Raw genomic sequence first — 24,542 nt, 5'->3', positions numbered from 1 at the left:
GAAAAATACACAAACCTTAATTTGCAGAGTTAAATGTGACCGTGAGTGAGCACTCTACAAAATGTATTTTGTGAAAGGATCTGGAGGGGACTTCATTATTAGATTCATGGCTAACAGCAAGGTACAAAATATTAAAATTACTCTTACAAAAAGTTAAATAATGAGTAACAAAATTAACACATGGACAGTCTGAGTTATCTGCATTACAAACTTAACTAGCGTGTACAGGGTTTGCATTTTTACAGGAATACTGAGGAAGTATTTGTTGCCTTGGTTACGGCATCCAAACTTTGAGATAAGGATCAAAATCAAAAAGTTGCCATAAAGGGCAATTAGTGTCTAGTGGAATCGTTGTTCCAGTTGCTTCATAAAAGTTCATCTTAAAAAACAACATAAAAAATCAAGTAACACTTGTGTCTCGCTGCCTTCCACCATAACTCTGTTAACTTGAGCAGTCCTTGCAGTCCTTTTGGAAAATGCTTGCTTGTTAATTTACATTTGCAAGGCCTTTCTTGACATTCTGAGTCATAGGGTCCTTTCTGGATGGTGGCACACAAAATATGCATCAATTTCCAATCCTTCACATTACTAGTAGAAAAGGAACTCAAAATAGAGACCAAGAACCATTCTAATATAAAGGTTGCTGGTGCTGGAAATCTTAGATATATCAGGAGTCATAACTATGCATTTCTCGGTGCCATCACTGCAATCCTGTCGCATGGACAAAGGCATTAGCATGGACCCAAAATCCCAGTCATGCCTGGAAACACAGTGTCAATATCCCATCACATGGGCTGCCAGGTTTTGTCCATGGACTGGATGTGTTCCTTGGCTTTCATCCTCAGCGCTGTGATGCTGGAGCTCCTCTGGTCCACGTCCTCCATTGGATACTTATCGGTGAAGGGACCGGAACACTGGTACGGAGGAGGTGCCATGGATTGCATCCCCTGGCCCATGGGTGGAGGGCTGTTGAGGAAGCTGTGGCTGGGGTAGCCTCCCTGCAGTCCCTGGCCTGTGCCCATGAAGCCTGGGATGCTGTGAACTGGGGTGGTGCTGGACAGAGGGGAGGTCAGCCAAGGGTCCAATGGGAGGGAGTTGCTCATGGGCCCCATATTGCTGTGCATGGACGGCCGGTTAAATGAGAGCATGGGTGAGTCGTGCAACTTCATGGTGGTGGCGTCAAGCTTCTCCTGGCGCCTCCATTTGGCTCTGCGGTTCTGAAACCACACCTAGAAGAAGGTAGAGGGTTTGGATTTATAGGGTAGAGTATTTACAGCACAGAGCATTTCAACTGATGCCAAATGGGATTAGTTTAGTGCTAATATTAGCATTATCAAGCTACCTATTTTGGAGGCTTGGTATCAAATAAATTAATAAACTATTATTGAATTGAATTGTTCTGAGACCAGTTAGGGTTGCAAAATTCTGTGAACTTTCAATAAATTCTCATTTTTTTCTGAAATCCCGGGTTGGAATCAGGAGGGAGTAAGCAGGAAATCCCAAATCCTCCAACCAGGATTTCTGGAAAACCAGGGAATTTATTGAAAGTTCCTGAAATATTGCAACCCTAAGAGACCTTCAATTGCCCTGGCCTACATGTTTATCCTCCACCCTCGGCTTAATCTACTTGATGATCCTTGCCCTAGAGAACCTGGGACCCGATCCATTGTCAGCAAGGCTTGGACAGTGACACTTGAACGTTTGGCACCTACTGGAGCCTCTGAGCACCTATGGGCTTGGTAATCTGCTGATGTGGAGCATCTTAGAGGCCTTAAGTAAAATGTCCTATCATTACTCAGCAGCAGAAGACCATAATGTCAATGGGGCCTGTGTGCACAACAGCTATAGTTATATTTACAGCATGAGGTATTTAACCTGTACAGGCCAATCTTAAATCATTTCAACCTGCTTTAATACTTTGCCCTTAGACTCTACTATAAGACTTTACCCTCTGCCATGCTAAGACAAGCTTCTAATGTCTATCCTCAGAAAACCGGAGACCTGAGCCATTGGGGACACGACATGGCTTTCTTTGTCACTTGTATTTATAGTGCAACGTATCCTGTGAGTGACCCCGAAGCTCCTGACGATCTAGAAATCTGCCCTAAAGTCCTGTCATCACTCATGATTATTATCTAAAGATTGAAAAAATGTATTTCTGACCCAGTGATGTTTTTTATTCGAAAACATAAGCAATTTGTCCACTGTATTCAGCTCTAAACAACTTAACTAGGGGAAAAATTCACATTGGACCAAGGTTGTACCTGATCAGATTTGTACGAATGTGAGCTCACTACTGACTGCTGTTGTCACAATGATTTGCTAGAAAGTCAGAGGAGTTGACCAGAGCACAGCACAGTAACAGTAACAATGGTGGTGGACAAACCTACCTGAACTCTGACTTCAGGGAGGTTAACCTTCATGGCCAGCTCCTCACGGCTGTACACATCAGGGTAGTGGGACTTCTCAAAGGCACGCTCCAGCTCGTGCAGCTGGTAGGTGGTAAAGGTGGTGCGGTTGCGTCGGTGCTTCTTCTTGGGCCGCTCTTCCTCACAGGGCTCTGGACTCTTCCCACCGTTGCTGTCCACATTCTTCCTCAGCTCACTCATGTCCCCATCACACTTATCTGAGTACAGTCCTGAATCTGTAGAGCCGATAGGGAGAAAGAAGAGATTCACATATGCTTAATCCATTAACAAAGTTACTTTGACTCCTTTTGATTTACCCAAACAAGCTTGTTTGACTTTCTCTGTAAATGTAAGTTGTTATTTTTTTAAGCTTTACCCAGTTAAGTATCCTTAGCTTGTTAGCCAACTGTTGGCTTTAGGCTCCCCTATTATCAGCCATATGTTATGTCTAATCAACATGTCTGTCTTGGCTAGACAGAGATTTTTCACAATTTCTGTAATCACGTGTGAGTGAATGGCCAATGGGAATGACCATTCAATGAAAGGTCTAGCTGTTGAAGGGTTAGGGTTGGACAAAAGCTGAAAACATGGGATATTCAAATGAGCTCCACAACCCATTAATAACTTGACCAGTGTATGTTCTGACAACTTTCCAGTAGAGCACACATTGATTTGACACCTGCAACAATAGGCTACTGTAGGTCATTGAAGCTGAAGTTGACAAAAGGAGGTTGACCAATATACTTCAATGTGACACTTAAAAACACCCCTTAGCAAATTGATGGAGATTAAAATTGTCTGTGGTAGACCTATAGGCTGGTATCTAGGTTAGCAGTAGCACAGTACAGAAAACCAGTGGAGAAGATGAAGAGGCAATCCCAGGTTCCTGTAAATCTAAAGAAATGGATATCATCTGATATGGATATGTTGTAGTTTATAACGAGTTATGTCAGATTACTGCATGTTGCACGTGTCAAAGCAGTGTGTCTTACTCTATGCATGCAAAGACAAGTTGATTATCCTTCAGCCTTGTAACAAAGCATACTTGCACAGCATACAGATGTAGGATCTTAATTTGAGCCAGTTTGCTGCAGCATGAAAGTAATCCTGCCGCAATAGGAAATGTGAATTGTTATGTGGATTATAATTAATGGACATTTTTGTAAGGGTTGATGTATTTTTGTAAGGGAAAATCAAGTCTGACATTTCTTAGTGGAAATTACAAACTTCAGAATTATTTTTAAACCTCAAACACACTACAAGTTTGACATTTCCTGCATTGCATTTCCTGCAACAGGGTGATCAAATTAAGATCCTACATCTGTACGTGGCACTGACTTGCTAAGGCCTTCACTGCAGATTTCCCTCTTCAGAGGGAAACAGATGCACCCTGTTATTTCCTCTGATGGCGTCCACGTATACGTAACTCTAATCTACGTAGGACATTCATTTGTATCAGTTTCATAATCAGGAGAATACTGTAACCCTTACAAGGAAATGGGTAAAGCCGTAACATGCTGTCAATGTGCTGAATTAGCCTTAGTCAAAGGGTAATCAAATTAAAATCGGGCACAAAGATGACCATCAGATCAGTTGCCCCCTCTACGCATCTGCCATCATAGCAGTGATCTATGCATTAGTCCTGTACTGTATAATACATTATCAGTAAACTAATTATCTATTGGGACACTTCAAACACATCAATTCTGTAATTTTCCCCAGACATAAAAGTAAGAGTGTGTCAGTTTGGGTTAATATTGTGGGTGATATTCATTATCAGTTCCCATTGACCACATAACTTTATAACTACCCATTTGGCACATGGAGGGAAAGGGATTCTTTGGGGGCTTCGTTTTACAATACTTAGCCAAAACTTTCTTGCACCTTCACCTAACCAAATATGGCTAGCCCCAGCCCAGTTCAAACCCATGACCCAGTAGGAACCAACTGTAAACCCACTAGTGGATTCCGACCATTATCAAATCCTGCTAAATTAATCTTCATATCAAACCAGTGCCTGATAGAATCTGGACAGAAAGCCAAGCAAAACCTTAAATTAACAGACAGGGGCAGCTAGAAGTATTTTGGGGTCCATTGATCTTTCACTCATTAACAGCCTATGACAATGCCCATAGTGACACAATGGAGAGGTCAGGCTGGGTTCAGTGACCAGCTCACTGCCTGTCAGCCTGTTGGAACCACCCGTCTAAAGACCTTGACATGTTAACAGTCCAGCAGTAAACCTCAATGTGGAGGGAACAAAGTGATGCAATGTAGTACGAAGTGTCCATTCAGACGGAACAGGGGTGACTAACAAGTTAGTAATGTGTTAAGGACATGTAAATTAGTACTGAATACCAAGTGCTCAGTTGGTAGGGCATCTCACTTGCATCTCCAGGTTTGTGGATTCGATTCCCAAGGGGACCAATACGAAAGAGCACGAAAGTATATGCACTCAGTACTGTAAGTCGCTCTAGATAAGGGCATCTGCTAAATGACTAAAATGTAAATGTAATGTAAATTAAACATTAATGATAATATTTTATAGTCAATTGGTACAACCATATTAAAAGACATGAGTCATGACAAATACTGATTTGTGCTGCATGTTTCACCAAACTTTCGTTTTTTTGATCCCATAGAACCAGAATATCAAAACTGGCAGAGATAAAAAGACGTCCCACATTTCATGCAGAGATAAAATGTTAATAAAATGTAACTGCACTACTGTACAATATCATGTGTCCAACAGAAGATTAGGGGAATTCCACAAGGGAATAGGATTTGGGACGAAACACCCTCACCATCTTGTTTTGTGGTTTATCTCTCAATATCAGCATGATTTCACAGTTTTTACAAGGTACAGCAACATGTCATCTACAATACCCCTATAGAGATACAATATAATGTGAGAGAACCAGACTGTCTGCAGGGCTACAACTCATGCAGCCATTGAGGTCATCGTTGCCTCAACGCATTGATGCAATGGAAATAATAAAATCTTAATGACTTAAGTAAATCATTACATCACTAAAAGAGAAGTGTGCAAGTTCAGGCGTCCTCCTACGCACTTTATGGTCCACTAATGAGAAATTAAAGGTTAGAATTAAAGGTTCGGTTTTGGTTTTTCCATTGGTTGGACGTTAGCACGTTGGACTCGCCAATTGGTGTCACTTCGTTAGTCAGTATGTGATACACCTGCGCTGTTCTCATTAAATCAGAAGGTGTTGTGATATTTAAGAGCAGCTGGCCCAGTCCTCCAGTTGGCTTGAGCGATGTGGAACCTTTAGTTGGCTCTCCCTAATTTGATTTCTAAAAAAACAATCCTATATCTGATCTTCGCTGTTTTAATTTTGCTCTACTTTTTGGATTGCTTCCCATGGGTGGGTATAATTTATGGAACGTTCCAACAGGAATCTGTTCCAAAAACTTCGTAAATAACAAGGATGCCAACAAACAACGCATACAAAGTAACATGATCAATTCACCTAGCTAACTAGCTGCCGAATAGGCCTCAACTCACCACATAGCTTATTCTTAATTTTTCGTTTTTGTTTAACCTTTATTTAACTAAGCAAGTCGGTTAAGAACAAATTCATATTTACAACGACGGTCTAGGAACAGTGGGTTAACTGCCTTGTTCAGGGTCAGAATGACAGATTGTTACCATGCCAGCTCAGGGATTCAATCTAGCAACCTTTCGCTTACTGGCCCAATGCTCTAACCACTAGCCTACCTGCCGCCCCATTAATGTTTGTCCATAGGCTACCATAGTGAGGACAGACATTTTTCTGAATAAACGTGGTGAGTGAAAAACTTAACAGAATTGCCCACTCCCTACCTGGTATTTTATTCTGCCACTATACAACTTTGTATGCGTTGTTTGTTGGCAACCTTGCTATTTACAAAGTTTTTGGAACAGATTCCTGTTGGAACGTTCCACAAATTATACCCACCCGCTGCCCATCTTTAAATTTGGTGTGGGTTTTAATTTTGTTTGCCTCTTGGGCAAATTTTGTGGCCGCTCATGGTGGGTGTCTTTCAGGTCCCATTTGTTGCTAATCAACTTTCAAACCTCTCCTAGAACTCCACCTGTTTCGTTGTGGTTGTTTTTTGTTAGTTCCCCCATCTGTTTGAGCGGGAACAAAAACAGCTGCACTCAAATTAGTATGTTTGGTATGGTTACACAAGACAGAAAAAACTAAAGTAGAACATCTAGCAACCCCAAACGGGTTCCATGTTCGAATATCATCTGACAACTTTATTATTTTTGCAACTACTTACAACTTTTTTTTGTTATTTTGCAACTACTTAATAATTCCTGTTTGAGATAGGGGGCAGCATTTTCACGTTCGGATGAAAAGCGTGCCCAGAGTAAACTTCCTGCTACTCAGGCCCAGAAGATAATATATGCATAGTATTAGTGGATTTGGATAGAAAACACTCCGAAGTTTCTAAAACTGTTTGAATGATGTCTGTGAGTATAACAGAACTCATATGGCAGACGAAAACCTGAGAAAAATCCAACCAGGAAGTGGGAAATCTGAGGTTTGTAGTTTTTCAACTCATTGCCTTTCTAATATACAGTGTCTACGGGGTCATATTGCACTTCCTAAGGCTTCCACTAGATGTCAACAGTCTTTAGAACCTTGTTTGAGGCTTCTACTGTGAAGGGGGAGAGAATGAGAGCTGTTTCAACCAGATGTCTGGCAGAATGCCATGAGCTGGTCACGCGCATGGCCGTGAGAGAAACCTGCGTTCCATTGCATTGCATCTAAAGACAAAGGAATTCTCCGTTTGAAACATTATTGAAGATTTATGTTAAAAACATCCTAAAGATTGATTCTATACATCGTTTGACATGTTTCTACGAACTGTTATATAACATTTTGGACTTTGTCTGAACTTTCGCCTGGACTTGCCCGCGCCTCGTGAGTTTGGATTGTGAACTAAACGCGCTAACAAAAAGGAGGTATTTGGACATAAATTATGGACTTTATCGAACATAACAAACATTTATTGTGGAACTGGGATTCCTGGGAGTGCATTCTGATGAAGATCATCAAAGGTAAGTGGATATTTATAATGCTATTTCTGACTTCTGTTGACTCCACAACGTGGTGGGTACCTGTATGGCTTGTTTTTGTGTCTGAGCGCCGTACTCAGATTATTGCATGGTGTGCTTTTTTCGTAAAGCTTTTTTGAAATCTGACACAGCGGTTGCATTAAGGAGAAGTATATCTTTAATTCTGTGCATAAAACTTGTATCTTTTATCAAAGTTTATGATGAGTATTTCTGTAAACTGATGTGGCTGTGGCTCTGATGTGGCTCTGAAAATTCGCCGGATGTTTTTTCGAGACACAACATTACTGACCATAACGCGCCAATGTAAATTGAGATTTTTGGATATAAATATGAACTTTATCGAACAAAACATAAATGTATTGTGTAACATGAAGTCCTATGAGTGCCATCTGATGAAGATCATCAAAGGTTAGTGATTCATTTTATCTCTATTTCTGCTTTTTGTGACTCCTCTATTTGGCTGGAAAATGGCTGTATGTTTTTTTGTGACTAGGCTCTGACCTAACATAATCATATGGTGTGCTTTCGCTGTAAAGCCTTTTTGAAATAGGACACGATGGGTATATTAACAAGAAGTTAAGCTTTAATTTGGTGTATTGCACTTTGTGAATGTATGAAAGTTAAATATTTCAAAAAAATATTTTTGAATTTCGCGCTCTGCCTTTTCAGCGGATGTGGAACCCCTAGCCGTAAGAAGTTTTAACATGTCGGCTCTTCCCCTAACCGTAACCCTAGTGTTGCCATCTCTCACGCCACACCTCTTATTTCTCACGCATTGAAAAGAGTACTGCTTTCATTTTCTAATAAATTCAGTGCGTTCTTTCAACTGTACCTCCAAAGCGTTTTGAAATCGGAGCATATACCCCTACAATTCTACATCACGAGCATTATAACCGCAGCAGCTTCTCCCAAGATAGACATAATTTTCCTGCCACCGCACTGAACCGCGGCAGACTGAAGTGTCTGATTGGTTTAGTAAGGGTCCGGGACCAAGGGGATGTGATGCTTGTTTGCAAATAAAACACCCTCACGGTTAGAGTGGAGCTGGATAGGCACATTCGTTCTAATCTAGGCCTACTTAACCAAGTTTATGAACTCAATTTTCAAAAGAGCAGCATGGCAACTTGTAGTGTGGTTTTTACACAATTGTCAACATTATTTCTGTCACTCCTGTCCCAGAATGCTTTCTTTTGACAGCATGTGATACTAGAGATTTAATCCACCAGTTACATGAGCCCAGATCCATAGGCTATATTATTCAACTTGTTTGGTCGGTCATTGGCAATTTAGCACTAGGTTCATTAGGCTGTAACATCGAAAAGGCAGCATTCAGCATGAATTTTGTCAGAGTGACCTGATTTGTCTGACTATGAACATGATTTTTCCCAAACAGATTGCGAACCCAAATGTGTAACTGATTCTCGTAGGCGGACAATACGTTGAAAGATAATTTGGGTTGGATGTAAGGGCAGACTTTGGCTACGTCATATTGTCTTCAGGAGATTTTCTTTTTAATTCATTTGGTCTTTCACAATAGCTGATGTAAGTCATTAGAACAATTCCGATCCCCTATAATGGGCTAACATATAATAACTAGTGTGAAAGAACAATACTCTTATTCCCCATACTGGTATTATTTTATTTGTATTAAGAAAATCTATTTGGAGATGGCAATGCATTCTTGTAAAATTTGAAGGAGAGCCGCACACTTTAGGAGGTCAGATGCAATAATTTAGTAACCTAATATTCAACGTTTCGACAGACAAGCTGTCTTCATCAGGGTATATATATAATGCATTATTGTAAGCATTTATGGACAGTATTGAATATAGACTACATAAAATGAGAAAAGGCTATTTTGAAATACCCCTTGCCTCAAATATCCTGTTTTGTCATTTTAGTATTGTGCATCAGCTGCTAGACAGAAATGGCAGTCATAAATGCAAAAGATCTTGCCTATGTAAGATGTTGGGCAAGGTTTTACAAGCCTCAACCACCCAAAGATTGATATTCACTCGATTTTTCTTGAATGTGGGGTAATTTGTAAAAATCAAATATCACATGAACATATTCAATCCCAGAGGATTTGGGAAACATAAATCCGGGGTGGCCTAAGGTTAGGAGTTAGGTTAAAGGGCTATGGTTAGGGTTACAGAGCTGCCAACTTTTGAAGATAGTAAATTTCACTCCAAGCTATCGTGAATGTCAGTGGCTCCATCCCCTAGTCTGGGGGTCCACTTGGTTTGAAGATACTTTGAGATTATTTGGGCATGATTTCGAGTATGCTAATTGAGGGACATTGATTTACATTGGTTTTTGTTAGAAAATGCTAATATTAACAGGTGGTGGCAGTGGCTAACCATAGGATGGATTGCAGTCTCTCCTAGTCCACAAGAAACAAACAAACAAACAATTCATCCCTTTAAAATAGAGGTAGCTCTCCAAGAGGTTAGCCCTTTAACCTAACTCCTAACCTTACCTAGCTAATGTTAGGTACCTAGCTAACGTTAGCCAATTGGAATTCGGAACATATACGTTTTGCAAATTCGTAACATATACGAATTGTAATTCGTAATATGTATGAAATGGATGATGGACATCCACAAATTAATACATACAATACAAAACATATCATACTAATTGGAGTATACCAGATTTACATCTACTATATTATGCCTACCCCTGAGTCCAGGTTGGAATAATATGAGCAATATCTCTCATGCCATCTTCCCCTATTCATATTGTAGGTGTAAATGTTTTTATAAATGTATTGTGTGTTATTATAATGCATATGACAGACATTTTCCCCTTGGGCTGATGGTAAATGCATTTATCCTGCATTAGCTGCTTTCTACATTCAACATGTTCCTATCAGACGGGGCTTGATAACTTATGAAGACCAGCAAATTTGTCAGTGTGTTATGGCCTTATACATTCTGAGCCATGCGTAAATGCCACAGAATCAGAACTGTGATGTACAGTTTGCCCAGTGGAGTATTTATCTCACTACGGGGAGACTCACCATGGTAGGACTCCTGTTCTGAGAGGTGCCCATAGGGGTGTGACAGGTCCTGCTTCCCAGGGTCCCCCAGGCCATCCACGCCCACTTTGTGTGGTCCTGGACCCTCAGAGGGGGTGAGCAGGGGGTCCTGGTCTTTGCTGAAGCCCAGGATGACATCAATGCTGTGGACGCGGCCGCCCATCGCCGCCCCCCCTCCTTTAACCATCTCGTGGAAGTTACTGGGCGAGAGGCAGCTGTCATCCACCGCACTCATGGTATCCAATGATAAATGCATTCGAACGTTCGGACGCTTTCTCTATACTTTAGCAGGGAAAAGTAGACTTGGCTCAGCTTCGTGAAGGAACAGGTCTAAGGATGAGTTTTAAAGTGATGTCCTCCACAAGTTCTCTGCACATGCAAAACACAGTCCAAGTCATCACATGATCAGAAGCCAGTCTGCCGTTTAGTAGAGCCACATGAAAATATTCCAACACTCTCACAACCACATGATAATAATATATAATTATTTGATTAACATAGTCTATTCAATATCAACAAAATATCAGAAACAAAATGGTTTTGAAACTCAATAGTTAAAGGGGTATATGGTATGTGTGTTTATCAAAATATGTATCGATCACTGGAGTTGATCTTTTAATGAGACATATTATTCAATTAATCAAGAGCAGATCATGAAAGTAAACTCATTATCAAGCATATTGAATGCAATGAGATTGATAGACGTGTGATTGATGTGATAAACTTTACTGTATTATGGATCCTTATACGAAAACGGTGTCTTTCCTGTCCCACCACCAAGAAAAACACTTAAAAATGTCAGATAATGACATAAAATATGTTTTTGTTAATTGTTATTTGTTAACAAAACATATGTAAGACAAATATATTCCAAACAATGTTTTTTTAAACAGTATACCATAGAACATGGCAATTTGATGATTAATTTGGTAATTTCATGTAAAGCCTTCATGTCACGCTGGTATAAAGGATTTGGAGACAGGCACAGGAATACGCAATAGGGGTTTTTAATACACCCAAAACAAACACGTATACAAAAACACTGGGCTGTACCCAAACAAAAGAGCGAGTGTAAAGCTCGTTGAACGACACGGGACGATACATGTAATTCACAATATACAGTTGAAGTCGGAAGTTTACCTACACCTTAGCCAAATATATTTAAACTCAGTTTTTCACAATTCCTGACATTTAATCGTAGTAAAAATCCCTGTCTTCGGTCAGTTAGGATCACCACTTTATTTTAAGAATGTGAAATGTCAGAATAATAGTAGAGAGAATTATTTCTTTCAGCTTTTATTTCTTTCATCACATTCCCAGTGGGTCAGAAGTTTACATACACTCAATTAGCATTTGGTAGCATTGCCTTTATATTGTTTAACTTGGGTCAAATGTTTCGGTTAGCCTTCCACAAGTTTCCTACAATAAGTTGGGTGAATTTTGGCCCATTCCTCCTGACAAAGCTGGTGTAACTGAGTCAGGTTTGTAGGCCTCGTTGCTCGCACACGCTTTTTCAGTTCTGCCCACAAATTTTCTATGGGATTGAGGTCAGTGCTTTGTGATGGCCACTCCAATACATTTACTTTGTTGTCCTTAAGCCATTTTGCCACAACTTTGGAAGTATGCTTGTGGTCATTGTCCATTTGGAAGACCCATTTGCGACCAAGCTTTAACTTCCTGACTGATGTCTTGAGATGTTGCTTCAATATATCCAAGGCTTTCGACTCTGTCAATCACCACATTCTTATTGGCTGACTCAACTCACATTCTTATTGGCAGACTTGGTTTTTCAAATGATTGCCTCGCCTGGTTCACCAACTACTTCTCTGATAGAGTTCAGTGTGTCAAATCGGAGGGCCTGTTGTCCGGACCTCTTGCAGTCTCTATGGGGGGGCCACAGGGTTCAATTCTCGGGCCGACTCTCTTCTCTGTATACATCAATGATGTCGCTCTCGCTGCTGGTGATTCTCGGATGCACCTCTACGCAGACGACACCATTCTGTATACTTCTGGCCCTTCCTTGGACACTGTGTTAACTAACCTCCAGACAAGCTTCAATGCCATACAACACTCCTTCCGTGGCCTCCAACTGCTCTTAAATGCTAGTAAAACTAAGTGCATGTTCTTCAACCGATTGCTGCCCGCACCTGCCCGCCCGTCCAGCATCACTACTCTGGATGGTTCTGACTTAGAATATGTTGACAACTACAAATACCTAGGTGTCTGGCTAGACTGTAAACTCTCCTTTCAGACTCACATTAAGCATCTCCAATCCAAAATTAAATCTAGAATCGGCTTCCTATTTCGCAACAAAGCATCCTTCACTCATGCTGCCAAACATACCCTCGTAAAACTGACCATCCTAACGATCCTCGACTTCGGCGATGTCATTTATAAAATAGCCTCCAACACTCTACTCAACAAATTGGATGCAGTTTATCACAGTGCCATCCGTTTTGTCACCAAAGCCCCATATATTACCCACCACTGCGACCTGTACGCTCTCGTTGGCTGGCCATCGCTTCATACTCGTCGCCAAACCCACTGGCTCCAGGTCATCTACAAGTCTCTGCTCGGTAAAGCCCGCCTTATCTCAGCTCACTGGTCACCATAGCAGCACCCACCCGTAGCACGCGCTCCAGCAGGTATATCTCACTGGTCACCCCCAAAGCCAATTCCTCCTTTGGCCACCTCTCCTTCCAGTTCTCTGCTGCCAATGACTGGAACGAACTGCAAAAATCTCTGAAGCTGGAAACTCTTACCTCCCTCACTAGCTTTAAGCACCAGCTGTTAGAGCAGCTCACAGATCACTGCACCTGTACATAGCTCATCTGTAATTAGCCCATCCAACCTACCGCATCCCCATACTGTATTTATTTATTTTTAATTGCTATATTGTAATTACTTTGCCTCCATGGCCAATTTATTGCCTTACCTCTCTTATCCTACCTCATTTGCACATGCTGTATACAGATTTTTCGACTGTATTTTTGATTGTATGTTTGTTTATTCCATGTGTAACTCTGTGCTGTTGTATGTGTCGAACTGCTTTGCTTTATCTTGGCCAGGTTGTAGTTGCAAATGAGAAATTGTTCTCAACTAGCCTTCCTGGTTAAATAAAGGTGAAATAAAAAATAATAATAAATATCCACATAATTTTTCATCCTCATGATGTCATCTATTTTGTGAAGTGCACCAGTCCCTCCTGCCGAAAAGCACCCCCATAACATGATGCTGCCACCCCCGTGCTTCACGGTTGGAGTGGTTTTCTTCGGCTTGCAAGCGTCCCCCTTTTTCCTCCAAACATAACGATGGTCATTATGGCCAAACAGTTCTATTTTTATTTCATCAGACCAGAGGACATTTCTCCAAAAAGTATGATCTTTGTCTCCATGTGCAGTTGCAAACCGTAGTGTGGCTTTTTTTAATGGCGGTTTTTGAGCAGTCTCCTCTGAACAGTTGATGTTGAGATGTTTCTGTTACTTGAACTTTGTGAAGCATTTATTTGGGCTGTAATATGAGGTGCTTCGATCACACCAACAGCGTCATTGCATTTTGGTACACCAGAATTACATTAATTTCCAATGAAACGCTGCGTTTGCCTTCAGCATTGCGTTGCAGAGGCAGTTGCAGTGCGTTCTGTGTGGTGCATACGTTGGATTTATCGAACGTATGCGTCAAACTGTATGCGTTGACGGCTTGACAGAAACGGTAGCAGAAGGTGAATGTTGAACTTTTGTTGCACACATATCCAGATGATGCTGCATACTATTCTGCACAATGACGCTGTCGGTGTGTTCAAAGCGTAATGAACTTATCCTCTGCAGCAGTGGTAACTCTGGGTCTTCCTTTCCTGTGGCATTCCTCATGAGAGCCAGTTTAATCATAGCGCATGAGGGTTTTTGCAACTGCACTTGAAGACACTTTCAACGTTTTTGAAATGTTCAGTATTGACTGACCTTCATGTCTTAAAGTAATGATGGACTGTCATTTATCTCTGCTTATTTAAGCTATTCTTCTCATAACATGGACTTGGTCTTTTACCAAATAGGGCTACTTTCTGTATACCACCCCTACCTTGTCACAACACAATTGATTGGCTCAAACGCATTAAGAAGGAAAGAAATTCCACAAATTAACTTTTAACAAGGCACATCTGTTAATTAAAATGCATTCCAGGTGACTACCTCAACACTTTTTTGGTTACTACATGACTCCATATGTATTATTTCATAGTTTTGATGTCTTCACTATTATTCTTCAATGTAGAAAATAGTACAAATAAAGAAAAACCCTTGAATGTGTCCAAACTTTTGACGGGTACTGTATATATATATTTTTTAATTGGCTGGTCAAAAGGACACCATTGTTGTAGAACCACCCAGTATTACTGTTAATGTCAAATCACGTCTATTCCAGTTGCTCTCTGAAATATCTTATTTAGGCCTACATATATTTAACAAGTTTATAATGAGATTGACAGGTCCACACCTTGAAGTTTAGGACAATAGTTCAATTTGATGGAGAAAAAAAACGTATTCGGCAAAATATGGGTATAATGAACCATATATCATTTTTTTATTACCATAAATGGCTTTGTACAGTAGAGATAAGAGACTATTTACTGATTAAATATGCAAAAACGTAAATGGCCCAAATGTGAAATTGAATTAGGCTTTACATATTAGAAATGTGCATAGTTATATTGTATTCAATATATATATAGTTGAATGACATTCAAGAGCACATGTTTAGAGTTTATTTAAGCACTAGTATCATTACTGTAGTAAAATATACAAATATAGCCTACAATGCAAAGTTCTTCAATGCACAATCTTTGTCTTTATTTTTCACTGATACTGTAAAACAATTCTATACTCTGTGGAAAAGAAGCGTCGTTTCCAATGCTAACAACATTCTCACTGTCTGTGTCCATTTCATAAGATTGAAATGTCATGTAGAGACATTCTGTATGGCGAATATTATTTAAAATGTTAATCTTAATTTTATAGTAGGCTAAATGTCACAACAAAGGAAAGAGTCATTTCGGTTTGAACCTACCTCTGAAGAAATGACATGCGTTTAGCACTAGCACGGACTGTCAAAATTCCACCTGTTTCCTCCAACACTGCACTCTTCAATTACTGAGGCGGCTCATGGCGTCGTCCTGTACACTGCACACCAAAGCCGCGCAAGTCTCACCCCCGGTCTATTCTTGGCTACCTTGCATCTTCTCTATATTCTCTCTTCACAAACAGTGTGCATAACATGCTGACACAAAAAGTGTGTGCATAAAACAAGCTTGACAACTAATGTGGTTTTGTTGCAGGCTATAACTTAGTCTTTCCAAAGCTCAGAGAGAGTAGTTCTGGTGGTGCTGGTGAATGAAAATAAAACGAGGGGATTAAAGAGGTTTATTAATTGGAATCCTTCCCCTTTAAGAATGATTGACAGTTGTTTTCTAGTCAAGTAATTGCACTAAATGTAGCTTACATTCACCCCACAGGAGGAGGCCAGAGCTAATGAAGCCATGACAAGACTTTCTTTCAGAAATCTATTGTTTTAAAGACAAAGGTCTGACTGAAAGTTTTCACTAATCCCCTCATTATTAGACTACATAAAAAGTCTGGTAGAGACAATTTATACATGGTGCACAAGAGTGGGGGAGAGAGGCATCTGAAAACATGAGGCTTCTAATGTTGACACTATTTTTTACCATTTTGAATTTGAAAAAGTAAAATATGAATTTCTAATATTATTAAAATATCAAAACATCATATGTCAGTCAAAGTATGCAGTTACAATTTATTTCAGATGTATTTAAACTACATGCAAAGTGACAGAAGATATCATCAACATTATTTATTTCACATCATTTCTTTGTCAAATAGCAAATAACAGTAAACAACAAGTAATCATTAAGGATTTAAACGATTTGTGTCAATTGGCTTGGACTAATTGTTGCAAGTGTTCATTCCACGTAGATTAAATCACTGTGAAACATAGATCAAATTATTTGGTTTATATTGCTAGACCCTCCCTAGCCACACCAAGTGCTATTTTCATGTGAAAATGCCAAAATGCACCTTATGTTTTTTGTTGGTGATCCCATAGAGATAGGACGCAACATTGTACCTGTCCAGTTATGGTGTCTGTGAGAGAGCATGGGCAGTGCCATTGAGGCCATCTCCATTTTGAAGTAGTCAATTTTAACTTCAAGACGCTCTGTTGATTTGTTTTATGTTGCCAGCCTTGAAGAAATAAAAAGCAGTTCAGGACAAATGCCTCTGACCAAATCAGTTGTTCTCCGTCTGCCATATTGGCATTGTATTGATCTGGATAGGGGAAAACAAGCCGTTTTTGGCTTCAAAATCTCAATTGAATGCACCATCAGAGTCCAAAATAAAATGTAAAGGTAATTTGGTTTGGATATGTTTAAACTGTAGATATTTAATATTGAACCTACTTATGAGTTATTACAGTGGCAAAGTGTGCCACCTGCCAAACCCCAATGGACAGTTAGTTAAATTAATTAACAGATTTTCACCATGTTGGTCTGATTCGTTGTTGAGTCAGAGTACATGGCAAGTGTGGACATAAATTAATTAAGAGTGCAACTGTCTTACCTTGTCATAGTCGACAACTAAAGACCTCTCACTCGATTGTTTTTGTTTTTGTTATAGAAGACTTTGTATTGCTTCAAATATTTGTTTACACTATGCTGGCTAATGGAATTTCCTTGTGCACTACCAAGTACTATTTTCTTTTCTTTGGGCAGTCCCACTCCTTATATATTTTATTGTTTATTGGGTAAACAATGACCGGGCTCAAACTCATGCTGGTAGCAGTACATGTGTTCTGGAGGCAGCGGTCTAGACCACTAGACCCCCCCAGGCTGCACCAAGTGCTGTTTTGATGTGAAAATGCCAGAATGCACCTTATGTTTTTGTTGGTGACCCCATAGAGATAGTTAGAGGACACAACATTGTATATGTCCAATTTTGGAGTCTGTGAGAGAGCATGGGCAGCGCCATTGAGGCCATCTCCATTTTGAAGTAGTCAATTTTCTTATGGTTCATGAGAAGAAGGTTTTCCAGAATTTCCAAGATGGAGGAAAATCTATTCTGACTGACCTTATGGGTCCATGAAGCAAACTTTGTTCAGCATGAGAAAGACACCCACATACAATGTTTCAAGTTTCTAGGTCAAACTGGGAGACAGATATGAGGGTTTAAGTGAGACTGCTTATTACAGCGCCCCCTATAGGCCAATTATTTTTGACCAAGTTACTCATGGCCTCTAGTTTCTGTGTGCCAAATTAGAAAAAAAGAATTAATTCAGACAATAACAGTAGGTTTTACAGCTTTGCTGTGAACCCCCAAATATGATGGTTGGGAGATCTATTCAAGAGAAGTGACCTCGGGCATGTTTAACAGCTCATTAAGGATTTAACCTGACCTTTGTCAATTGGCTTGGACTAATTGTTGCAAGTGTTCAATTACATGATCATATCATGGCCAATCCATGTAGATTAAATCACTGTGACACAAAGATCAAATAAATCACATTTCTTCACATAAAGCCACTTTCGGTGGTTACTTAAAATACAATGTGTAATCGCAGTGATAATGAAAAAGTATTCCAAATTTAGATTTTTATGACTAAACTAAAAAGTCTATACAATACATTTAAACAAAAACAATGAAAGGACTTACTGTAGTAACATAATTAATCTTGGTCCATCTGTAACTTTAAACAAATACACATGTACCGTTTAATGAGGCTAAGGTCTTCGCTGGAGATTTCCTCTGTGTCACGTTCCTGACCTTATTTCCTTTGTTCTGTATTGTTTAGTTGGTCAGGACGTGAGCTGGGTGGGCATTCTATGTTATGTGTTTCTATGTTGGGTTCATTGTCAACTAGTCTGATATGGTTCTCAATCAGGGGCAGGTGTTTTACGTTTCCTCTGATTGAGAACCATATTAAGGTAGGCTGTTCTCACTGTTTGTTTGTGGGTGATTGTTGCTGTGTCTGTTTTACCACACGGTACCGTTTCATTTCGTTTAGTTTCGTTTCGTTCGTTCGTTCCTACCTACCTACCTATTTGTGCATTCATGTTTTATGTGTTCTCAAGTTCAGGTCTGTTAACGTCGTTTATTATTTTGTAGTTTGTTCAAGTGTTTTTTTCGTCTTCGTTATTATTATTAAAATTATTATGTATTCAACCCACGCTGCGTTTTGGTCCGATCCTTGCTCCTCTTCAGACGAGGAGGAAGACGAGCGTTACACTCTGTCCTCAATGAAATCTAAAGATAAGTTTAAGATGCTCTGTTGATTCGGTTTAGGTTGCTCAACTTGAAGAAATAAAAAGCAGTTCAGGACAAATGCCTCTGACCAAATCAGTTCTCCGTCTGCCATACTGTCATTGTATTGAGGTGGATAGGAGAAAACAGGCGGTGTCGAGTCAGAGTTCATGGCAAGTGTGGACATAAATAAAATAAAATGCGTACAACTGTCTTACCTTGTCTTAATCGACAGGTAAAGACCTCTCATTCCGTTGTTTTTGTTATAGAAGACTTTGTATTGCTTCAAATATTTGTTTTAGGCTAATGTTGCTCGAATGGAATTCCTTTGAGTACTACCAAGTACTATTTTTGTTTTCTTTGGGCAGCCCCACTCCTTACGTATTTTATTGGGTAGGACAGAGAGAGGTAGAGTGGAAAGGTAGGAGAGTTTTTGCTGAACAGCAATGGGCTGGATTCAAACTCATGCTGGCAGCAGTACATGTGTTCTGGAGGTAGCGGCCTAGACCACTAGACCACCCCAGGCCACACCATGTGCAATATTCATGTGAAAACACTGGAATGCACCTTTTTTGTTGTTGTTGGTGACCCCATAGAGATACAGTAGTTAGAGGACGCAACATTGTATCATTACAATTATGGTGTCTGTTTGAGCATGGGCAGCGCCATTGAGTCCACCTCCATTTTGAAGTATCCCATTTTCTATGAGTTGGTACACAAACTGAAAAGCCACCTGGAGTGATCCTTCCTTCAAAATAATGAAAGTCCTTAATTGCACAACCCATGCTGCAACAGGCTTTTGGGCACTAGAGTCCTCTATCTATCTCTATGGGTGACCCACAGGGAGTGTGGCTTTAAAGCTTAGGCCACAAAGTGAATTTTAAGATGATCTGTGAGTCATGTTTGCTAAATTGCCTTACATGAATACATTCAGGGTTATGAAAACAACTATTATTTAATATTCAGTATTTCATAGCCTCCCTACTCCATACAGTTGGCATTTATTGAATCCTGACATTGCAACAGAGCAACTTGGACTCAGGTGTAGACATAACATAGTAAATGTATAATATAACATAACAATATGTGTATGATATGTTCCGAATTCCAATTAGTTGTGGATAACATTATTAGCCACGCTAGGAGTTAGGGGTTAAGGTTAGGGTTAGGGGTTAAGGTAACGGGTTAAGGTTAGGAGTTAGGGGTTAAGGTTAAAGTCGGAGGAAAGGTAAGCTAAGATGTTAAGTATTTGCAAAGTAGCTAAAAAGTAGTAAGTAGTTGCAAAGTTGCTAATTATATAACATGCTTAAGTTGTCCGTGATGTTATTCAAACACGCAACCTTTGGGTTGCTACACATTCAAGTAACCTTCTGTCTTTACAACCATACCAAACATAACATATATTACTGATTTGAGTGTCACAGATGTATGTTTACTATGTTACGTCTTTGAGGCCAGCCTGAGAGATACTTGAAATACTCAACAGTGCAACAGTGTTTTGGTTGGAGATGTAAGTAACCAGGAGACCTTTTTAAAACGATTATTACCTAGAAGAGATTACACTTTTTTATTTACAGCATTATGATGCAATACTGGTGCAGCTACAACAACAACACTGGTGGTGAAATAACAACTACAACAACAACACTGGTGGTGAAATAACAACTACAACAACAACACTGGTGGTGAAATAACAGCTACAACAACAACACTGGTGGTGAAATAACAACTACAACAACAACACTGGTGGTGAAATAACAACTACAACAACAACACTGGTGGTGAAATAACAGCTACAACAACAACACTGGTGGTGAAATAACAACTACAACAACAACACTGGTGGTGAAATAACAACTACAACAACAACACTGGTGGTGAAATAACAACTACAACAACAACACTGGTGGTGAAATAACAACTACAACAACAACACTGGTGGTGAAATAACAACTACAACAACAACACTGGTGGTGAAATAACAGCTACAACAACAACACTGGTGGTGAAATAACAACTACAACAACAACACTGGTGGTGAAATAACAACTACAACAACAACACTGGTGGTGAAATAACAACTACAACAACAACACTGGTGGTGAAATAACAGCTACAACAACAACACTGGTGGTGAAATAACAACTACAACAACAACACTGGTGGTGAAATAACAACTACAACAACAACACTGGTGGTGAAATAACAACTACAACAACAACACTGGTGGTGAAATAACAACTACAACAACAACACTGGTGGTGAAATAACAGCTACAACAACAACACTGGTGGTGAAATAACAACTACAACAACAACACTGGTGGTGAAATAACAACTACAACAACAACACTGGTGGTGAAATAACAACTACAACAACAACACTGGTGGTGAAATAACAACTACAACAACAACACTGGTGGTGAAATAACAACTACAACAACAACACTGGTGGTGAAATAACAGCTACAACAACAACACTGGTGGTGAAATAACAGCTACAACAACAACACTGGTGGTGAAATAACAACTACAACAACAACACTGGTGGTGAAATAACAACTACAACAACAACACTGGTGGTGAAATAACAGCTACAACAACAACACTGGTGGTGAAATAACAACTACAACAACAACACTGGTGGTGAAATAACAACTACAACAACAACACTGGTGGTGAAATAACAGCTACAACAACAACACTGGTGGTGAAATAACAGCTACAACAACAATGTTCAGTGCCCCGTTGAGTATTAGCCAGCCCATGGCACTTACAGTATAAACACACACATACATCTAATGCATCTTTGACCTTGAAGGACAAGCTAATCTGAGGATATGAGACGACTAGCGAAACTAGCAAGCCTCACCATGGTCCTGTTAATGTGAGGAGATGTAGCCTGTGGCCATCAAAGACTGGGAGCTCACTCTGAATGTCGTAGTCCGATGATAATCCGATGTTTATGTGTCAAACAGTTTTGTTATATTTCAGTCTTCTGTGATGTATATAAAGTGTAATATTGGGATGCAAACTCAAAATTGAATACATTTCAACTCTATATGTGACATGGTACAGGTGTCTTCTTTTTTAAGGCCTTAACCATGTGTGTGAGGTGTATACTTTTGTTTCAAAGTAGATTTGTTTAAGATGACCAAGAATCACTCTGTGTGACCCTGATTTAGCCCACTGCAGTAAAAGGTTAAGCCAAGGCAATCTATTTGGCTGAGTTCTTGGATGTAAAATTAGTCATACATTCACAGTGTCTAAATGGTTAATAACTAAATTACAAAGTGAATTGGAGACAGATGGAAACATTCAAATGGATAGAAGCCAGAGTCTTTTAAGGTCAGTGGGTTTAATGATGAATGAGCATCGAACAGAACTACTGATTCCATTCACTGGAATCCATTTGATTTGATTTAATTTAAGACAACAGAACTGAGTCATGCAATGGCATTTTTTGGGATGCTCTTCACTTGATAAACAATCCAGTTCGCAGGGAAGGTTAATGTCTTAACAACATCAAGAAATTACCTATTAAAGAAGCAGATTGAAGAGAGTCAATGCCAAATTGACAGGTGTCCTATGTTGCCTGGACAGGTGTCCTATGTTGCCTATCCAAATCGTCAAGGTAAAGCATGGATCTTCTAAGAACAGGCTTAGCATCCTCCTAAGACTTCTGCAGAACTACAGAGGGTAAAATAACTACTAGATGTTTGAACTACTAGAATCACATTGGAGGTCTAGACCACCTTCAACATGGGCTTTGTTAGACTACAAATCTGACCATCTGCTTCACAATGCACAGTATACATTTTGTTGGATGGTCATTGTAGTGGGTTGTGTTTGCAATTTTCTCGCTAAAACCTGCAATCTGCTCGCTAAAACCTTCAGATTGCAGGTAAAGTCCTCAGAGTACATTGGCCTGCTCTCTTTAATGAGACATACATTCTGCAGAACCTGCCCATAACGCAGGTTTCTGAGTGTTTGCGAAAGCCTGCAAACTTCAGGTATAATAATGTGAGTATGTTAGTGTTTGATATAGAATCAGCTAGCCTCTGGAATGGCCTGCCAGCCATACCTGTGTCACCTATTTGCACTTGTGTGTTGTTCCCTCAATCAGTCTGGCATGGTTGCTAGTGAGAGCTAATGGCCTTAGTGAAATTATACCTTATTCAGGAAGGAATCACCGAGTTGCTGAGCAGCTTCTCAGGAAACCCCTGGACGGTGATGCTCATTAGGGCTGCTGGATGCCACAGAGCCAGGAATCTTACATGCGGCTAGGCGTGGAAATACTGCAGACTGCAGGTCCTTGCAATGTCCAGAGGGATGAGGCCAAGCGGATGATATGGAAATCACTGGATCACTTGCTAAGCACTTTACCCACTATTAGTAAGCAAACATGGTGACAACGTTATCATGTGTCATCTTCATCATGTTAACATGCTATACATATTTATATTGTTCATGATAAGTTATCAATATCATGATATGATAGGTAGATTTCAGTTGCAGATTTTACTTCTCAGTTTAGTCTACACATAGCCTACAGTGCTGCGAAGGAAATCAAATTGTCAAGCCTTTATTATGAGAGCGACCAGTTTAATGACTGACTTCTCAAGTAAAACAAGCAGGTAATGTGTGTGTGTGTGTGTGTGTTTGTATGAGTGTGTGTGTTTTGGGGGGCGATGAGACTCAGTTATCTTATCATGTTAATACATTCTCGGTCCGTCTTCGCTTGTTTCCTCATTATCTTAATTGAGTACAAATTGGTTAAGAAGGAGCAGCGCAGTTATCAAGCTGCTTAGTTTTATCAGATGACAATGTAAGTCCCCTTGATCCTATTAGAGACAAAGCAGCTAACGCTTAAACACGCTATGTCAGCTTACTGAGGAGATGGATGGGGGATGGATAGCTGGATTGGCAGTGGAGGGGTGTAGAGGGGGGTGTAGCAGGGTGTGAGGCCAGGGGAAGTGCACGTGATTTCCCCCTCCCGATCCCTCTCCTCATGATTTAACACTTTTAGCGTTTCCCTGAAAAGCTAAGATAGTTTTTGGGTTGGCTTGTCCCTGAGCCCTGTTCCCAATCATACAGCTTGGAGCCACCAACCCCACCTTCAACAGACGGAACTACTGAGAACCAGGAAAACTCCACGATTACGGACAGTCAACTCCTTACTGTAAAGGCAATGGTATTAGGGACCCTTGGGATCCGGACCAATTAAAATCACGGAGTGGCTATGTGACCAGATTCTCTGGACACCCCTTCCCGATAGCTAAACAATCAATGTGTAAACAGGGCTAAGCTACATGTTATGTTGTCATGTAGGCAAAATGCGTTTGGTTTCACCCCACATTTAGGATAAGGGTATTGCAAATTTTTTTGGTCTGCGTTCTGCTCATGTTTGTGCTACTGAAATATCCTTAGAGGTTTTACAATGCCTCTCAAAGAAGGGTACCGATTGGTAGATGGGTAATAAAATAAAAATTCAGACGCTGAATATCAATTTGATCATGGTAAAGTTATTAATTAGGGTTTAGATGGTATATCAATACACCCAGTCACTGCAAAGATACAGGCATCCTTTGTTACTGAGTTACCAGAGAGGAAGGAAATCACTCAGGGATTGATGATTTTAAAACAGTTTCAGAGTTTAATGGAAGAAACTGAGGATGGATCAACAACATTGTAGTTACTCCACAA

At 40.0% G+C, this 24,542-nt stretch overlaps 1 protein-coding gene across 1 annotated transcript; it reads right to left on the bottom strand.

The window, feature by feature from the left end:
* Window positions 1–785: 785 nt before the first annotated feature.
* Window positions 786–10,790, bottom strand: LOC120053399 (retinal homeobox protein Rx1-like). The gene is made up of 3 exons (XM_039000523.1): window positions 10,517–10,790; window positions 2,391–2,644; window positions 786–1,229 (listed from the first exon to the last, which is right to left on the bottom strand). The coding sequence occupies exons 1-3, from the start codon at window positions 10,788–10,790 to the stop codon at window positions 786–788; spliced, it is 972 nt and encodes a 323-aa protein (XP_038856451.1).
* Between the last annotated feature and the right edge of the window lie 13,752 nt (window positions 10,791–24,542).

This window comes from Salvelinus namaycush, chromosome 9 (genome assembly GCF_016432855.1).
Source record: "Salvelinus namaycush isolate Seneca chromosome 9, SaNama_1.0, whole genome shotgun sequence".
NCBI lineage: Eukaryota > Metazoa > Chordata > Actinopteri > Salmoniformes > Salmonidae > Salvelinus > Salvelinus namaycush.
This window is presented reverse-complemented; position numbering and strand designations above follow the sequence as displayed.

What these genes read in the sequence shown, in the direction of transcription:
- LOC120053399 (XM_039000523.1), bottom strand. Translation starts at nt 10,790, where the DNA reads ATGCATTTATCATTGGATACCATGAGTGCGGTGGATGACAGCTGCCTC. An exon ending in AGAACAGGAGTCCTACCATG is followed by an intron (nt 2,645 to 10,516) that starts GTGAGTCTCCCC and finishes TCGGCTCTACAG; the next exon opens with ATTCAGGACTGTACTCAGAT. An exon ending in TCCCTGAAGTCAGAGTTCAG is followed by an intron (nt 1,230 to 2,390) that starts GTAGGTTTGTCC and finishes ACCTTCTTCTAG; the next exon opens with GTGTGGTTTCAGAACCGCAG.